This window comes from Pseudoliparis swirei, chromosome 3 (genome assembly GCF_029220125.1).
Source record: "Pseudoliparis swirei isolate HS2019 ecotype Mariana Trench chromosome 3, NWPU_hadal_v1, whole genome shotgun sequence".
Classification (NCBI taxonomy): Eukaryota; Metazoa; Chordata; class Actinopteri; order Perciformes; family Liparidae; genus Pseudoliparis; species Pseudoliparis swirei.
In genome coordinates, this window is record NC_079390.1 from 1,495,604 (window position 1) to 1,501,603 (window position 6,000).

Genomic DNA, 6,000 nt, shown 5'->3' on the forward strand with positions numbered 1-6,000 from the left:
GGAGAAAAACACACGTTCTAAACGAAAGAAAAAATACAATTTTTAATTTGATCTGGGGGGAAAAAAGAATATTTTGAAACGGATGGAAGAAAATTGACCCCAAAAAAAAATCAATAGTGGGTAAAAAAAAGAAGCAAAAGCATTCCAGAAAATATTCCCTAAAACTCTCGTGTGGTCTCTTTATTTTCTTTGCATTTTACGATAGAAATGATGAAGAAGAAGAAGATGTCCTTGTTTATTGACAGTAATGGTGTATGCAGCTTTAAAACTTATTTATGTTTTAGAATTAGTTTATAATTACACGATGGGCACACACATGGATGTTCAATGTATTTCAATATAATATTTATAATAATTGAATATATAAGAACTGACCTCAGTTTAACTACAGCAACTATTGAAATATGAATAATAGATGTGTTTATAGCCCAGTTTGATATATATAACAAATACATTAATACAAACAATTTGACAACAATTAGAGTGGATGTTTTTCTGATATTATACCATAACGCTGTAATAACATAATTACATGTTAAAATTACTCGTAAACATGGAAGGAATAGTGCCCCATGAGCCAAGTTATAGATGTATTTTACATTAACATGTTTATAATATTTGAATATATATGTGTTGACATTAAACTCTGATCTGACATTGTCAGGAAAATAGACTTTTAAAAGTTGATAAACATTATATAAGGCTGCTGAATTGTAATAATAACATTACGTGTTAAAATGACGATAAGCATCGACGGAATAGTGTTATGAGTTGTGTTACTTATGTATTTTACATTAACATGTTTTTATTGTTTGAATATATATTTAAAAAATATAAAACATGTTAATATATTTGTATGTATGTGTACATTAAACTGATCTGATAAATCACATTTAGAATGGCGAAACGATGCTTTTTGATAAAAAATCATAAATTGTAAACAGACTCGTATAATTTGTGATAAATTGAGAAACATCCCATAATAATGCTGAACTGTAGCGAACCAGATACTTAAAGCTTATGAAGCTCGTCACCCTGCAGTGGAATGCGGTCTGAGGTCATCCTGGGGGGGGGGGGGGCACTCTTGATGAAACACGTCACACCCCGTCTCACGTGGGACGCTTACATTATCTTTTTTAAGTTTTGTCTTGATGCTCTACTGTAAACATTTTAGTTGGATCCAAAAAAATCAAATCGTTGAAGATCAAAGATCTCAACTTTTACTGCTGGGCAAGTCTGTCTCTCTCTCTCTCTCTCTCTCACTCTCTGTCCCTCTGTCTCTCTCTCTGTCACTCTCTCTCTGTCTCTCTCCCTCTCTGTCTCTCTCTCTGTCACTCTCTCTCTCTGTGTCTCTCTCTCACTCTCCCTCTCTCTCTCTCTCACTCTCCCTCTCTCTCTCTCTGTCACTCTGTCTCTCTCTCTCTCTCTGTGTCTCTCACTCTCCCTCTCTCTCTGTCACTCTGTGTCTCTCGCTCTGTCTCTCTCCCTCTCTCTCTGTGTCTCTCTCTCTCTCTGTGTCTCTCTCTCTCTCTCTCTCTGTCTCTCTCTCTCTCTCTCTGTCTCTCTCTCTCTCTCTCTCTGTCTCTCTCCCCCTCCCTCTCTCTCTGTCACTCTCTCTGTGTCTCCCTCTCTGTCTCTCTCCCCCTCCCTCTCTCTCTGTCTCTCTCCCTCTCTCTCTCTCTCCCTCCCTCTCTCTCTGTCTCTCTCTCTCCGGTGAAGCTCAGCCTCTGAACGTGCAACAGGTCCGCCGCGTGCACGAGTTCTCGCGGCCCCGTTTTAATCTGCGTAATGAACAGGAACCCGTCGGCGCGGTAACGGATGCCTGCCACCGAGCGGCTGAATTATTCAGTGTCTGGGGGGGAAACCGGAGAGGCGGCGGGAAGATCGGATGGACCCGCCCGGTGTCATCGGTCTGCCGCGGCGCCGCCCGGCTCCTCTTTCGAGGCCCCCGTCCACCTCCATGAGAAGGCCCTGAACGCAACACGGGAGGGCCGGGCACGTGGCAGGAGAGTCCGGGTCACGGCCCTCCGGGGGTCAACGGGTCAGCGGCCAGATGTTGTGGCTTTATTCTCTCTGTGTCATGATAGAGGGAGCCAGGGTTGGAGTGGGGCCACTTTTCAGCCCGGGAATTTCAGGCTCAAGACCAGCCCACTTTTTTTATGGTAGTGGAAATTGGATAATGCAATGCAAATACTTGCGCGCGCCGGCATCGAGCCGAGAAGAGTTGTTGACGGGGGGGGGTATTTTTTTGCTCCGTCCCGATGCGCGCAGACCGGCGTCGGAGCTCTGCAGCGACCGCGATCAACCTATCGAAGTGTCAACAAATAAAATTCTCGACCGGCCCAGAAGTGAAGCGGCCCACCGGGAACTCTCCCGATTACCCACCCCGGGCCTGGAGGGAGCGCTTGTTTCAGCACCGTGGACAGCGCGCGCGTCTCCAGCGCATGCGCTGTCCACGGTGCTGAAACAAGCGGCCCATGTGGTGCCGCGGGTTCATTTTTGTTTCACGCCAAATATCCTCATCAGTCAATAAAATAATAAAACACAACAATGACATCATCACCACACACACACTAACACGTTTTATTAGAAATACATGTGTGAAAGTTTGGGTTCATTTGACGCATGCGCACATGAACATGTTTGAACTTGTAAACTGAGCAGGTGGGAGGGAATGGAGGAGAGGGAGAGAGGGAGAGAGGGAGAGAGGGGGAGGAGAGAGGGAGATGCCCGGAGGCGCCGTCCATGTTAACAGCTCAGTCTCGCGCAGCAGAGCGCGAGGAGCTCTGGGTGGCTGTCCGCGACCCCCCCCCCCCTCACCCCCCAACACCCCACCGGATTTCATGTCAGGGGCCACACTGCGCGCGAGCTGCTCGGCGGGAGGAGGAGGATGACCATGAACGGCAAGCAGCACTTCTCGATGCACGCGGCGCTGCACGAGCCCAAGTACCCCGGCCTGCTGCACGCGGGCGGCGCGGAGGGCATGCGCAGAGGCTGTCTGCCCGGCCCGCAGGTACGTCCAGGGGGGGGGGGGGGCACTGGGAATGTCTGTAAAGTTGATTTGACAGGACTTTGTTCTATCCTCTCTCTCTCTCTCCTGTCTGTGTCCCTCGTCTCTCCCCCTCCTCCCCTCCTCCCTCCCCCTCTCATCCTCATGTCTTTTCAAGCGATGCTCCCATCATGCTTTCATATTAATGTTGATGACCTGAGGAGAGGAGGTCTCTCTCTCTCTCTCTCTCTCTCTCTCTCTCTCTCTCTCTCTCTCTCTCTCTCTCTCTCTCTCTCTCTCTCTCTCTCTCTCTCTCTCTCTCTCTCTCGCTCTCTCTCTCTCTCTCTCTCTCTCTCCTCGGCTGCTGCTTTGCCTTTGGAAGAAAAAATATATATATAAATGTTGTAGATCCTGAGAGCAGAACTCTAACTCCCCTCTTCCTCCTCTGCCTCCTGTCTGCCTCCCCTTTTCCTCCTCTTCCTCCCCTCCTCTTCCTCCTCTCTTCCTCCCCTCCTCTTCCTCCTCTCTTCCTCCCCTCTTCCTCCTCTCTGCCTCCTCTCTTCCTCCCCTCTTCCTCCTCTTCCTCATCTTCCTCCCCTCTGCCTCCCCTCTTCCTCCTCTCTTCCTCCCCTCTTCCTCCTCTCTGCCTCCCCTCTTCCTCCTCCTCTTCCTCCCCTCTGCCTCCTGTCTTCCTCCTCTCTTCCTCCTCTCTTCCTCCCCTCTGCCTCCTCTGACTCCCCTCTTCCTCCTCTTCCTCCTCTCTTCCTCCCCTCTTCCTCCCCTCTTCCTCCTCTCTTCCTCCCCTCTTCCTCCCCTCTTCCTCCCGGGATGCGCGCTCTCGCTTGCAGCTGCAGGCCAATCTCTTCGGAGGCTTTGATGAGAGCCTGCTGGCGCGCGCGGAGGCTCTGGCGGCGGCGGACAGCATCGCGTCTCACGGCAAGAGCCTCCCGTTCAAACCGGACGTGACGTACCATACCATGAGCAGCGTGCCCTCCGCCTCCTCTTCCTCTTCGTCCTCCGCCGCCGCCGTGCCCATCTCCCACGTGTCCTCCTCCGCCATCGCGTCCCACCACCACCACCTCCACCACCACCACCTCGGGCAGAGCCTGGAGGCCGCGGACCTGCTGGACCACCTCTCCACCAGCCTGTCCATGACCGGGATGGGCTCTCCGGAGCCGCCTCCCGGTCACCACCACCACCACCAGCAGCAGCAGCAGCACCCTCACCACCACCTGCAGACCATGGGGCAGCTGCACCAGGCGATGGCCAACATGGCCCACCCGCACTCCCTGTCCGTGCACGGCGGCATGGCGTGCAGCGTCCCCGACGTGGAGTCGGATCCCCGGGAGCTGGAGGCGTTCGCGGAGCGCTTCAAGCAGCGGAGGATCAAACTCGGCGTGACGCAGGCGGACGTCGGGTCGGCGCTGGCCAACCTCAAGATCCCCGGCGTGGGCTCCTTGAGCCAGAGCACCATCTGCAGGTTCGAGTCCCTGACGCTGTCCCACAACAACATGATCGCGCTGAAGCCGGTGCTGCAGGCCTGGCTGGAGGAGGCGGAGGCCGCGCACCGGGAGAAGAGCGCCAAGCCGGACCCGTTCAACGGGAGCGAGAGGAAGCGGAAGCGCACGTCCATCGCCGCGCCGGAGAAGCGCTCCCTGGAGGCCTACTTCGCCATCCAGCCTCGGCCTTCCTCGGAGAAGATCGCGGCCATCGCCGAGAAGCTGGACCTGAAGAAGAACGTGGTCCGGGTGTGGTTCTGCAACCAGCGGCAGAAACAGAAACGAATGAAGTACTCCGCGGTGCACTGAGGCTCACGCACGCGCGCGCGTCACCGACACAAAAGCCTTCTACATTGTTGAGCATCGAGGTGATCGATAAACTGACAGGGATCCATCAGCTGATCTTCACGTCTGGGATTATCCGAAAAAAGACTGACCCTTTTTTTTGTGTTTTAGTTTTTTCATTTCGTGTCACTCACTTTTTTTCCATTCTTCGATTTAATTATGAATATATATATATATATATATTTATATTAAAATATATATATATCTATAAATATCTATCTATTTATATATATTTATGTATTTATTACTGCGTTATAGATCTGTGAGCAGGGTGATTTTAATGTTGTTGATCTTGTCTCGCGCACACTAAATATGAAATATATATATTTATATTAATATATATTTCAGCAAATTTGTCACATTCAGGGATATAAACTCACGTTCTTCTTTTTAAATAATAATAATAATGAAATGGAGATGAGAGGATGTGTGGCCGGTTTATTTGTCAGTTGTGTACAACTGACGCTGTGTGAAGATTTTAGGAGATGAAGATGATGATAATAATCTTTTGTAATGTTGGTTGATCCTCACGTCACTGGCTCACACGTCTTGAACTGTGTTCTCACGTATTGTTGACAAATGTGAGATGAAGATGAAGGGTTAAAAGAAAATCACGATTTTTAAATTTTATTTTTAAACTAATCTTTCTGATGGTCATTTACACACAAATAAGAATATTTATATTAATGTAAATTCACGACACACTGAGTCTGTTTATCTTGAATTATTTAGAAATGGAAATGACACCTTCATGAGGCACACACATATATTATATATATACATATATTATATATATATATATTTGTATATATATATATATATTTATATACATATATAGCTTTGGTTGCTGCTATATTTTAGTATTTTGATGTGAACATTGTTTTGGGGCATTATAGGTGAGCTATAATTATTATAATATATATATATATATGTATATATATTATACAGTATCACCTAATTTAAGTATATTTATTTTGTCCTCACTCTTGATTTTACTTTAAAGAAAATGTGTGAAGTTTAAAACTTAATAAATTATTGGTTATTTTTCAAAAAAAGAAAATGAACGGGGCAGCGACTTTTTTGTGTTTTATTTAATTTGTATTAATCTAACATATAAATATATAAATATAATTTAACTTTAGACAGAGAAAAGGCCATGACCTCTGA

General features: G+C 47.7%; 1 protein-coding gene across 1 annotated transcript; it reads left to right on the plus strand.

Annotated features, from left to right (window-relative positions):
* Window positions 1-2,833: 2,833 nt before the first annotated feature.
* pou4f3 (POU class 4 homeobox 3) lies at window positions 2,834-5,695 on the plus strand. The gene is made up of 2 exons (XM_056409963.1): window positions 2,834-3,013; window positions 3,838-5,695. Exons 1-2 carry the CDS (start codon window positions 2,891-2,893, stop codon window positions 4,795-4,797), a joined length of 1,083 nt encoding a protein of 360 aa, XP_056265938.1. The 5' UTR covers window positions 2,834-2,890; the 3' UTR covers window positions 4,798-5,695.
* The last annotated feature ends 305 nt before the right edge of the window (window positions 5,696-6,000 follow it).

Coding starts and splice junctions, on each gene's coding strand:
- pou4f3 (XM_056409963.1), top strand. CDS start 2,891: ATGACCATGAACGGCAAGCAGCACTTCTCGATGCACGCGGCGCTGCAC. Junction 3,014..3,837: donor GCTGTCTGCCCGGCCCGCAG/GTACGTCCAGGG, acceptor TCTCGCTTGCAG/CTGCAGGCCAATCTCTTCGG.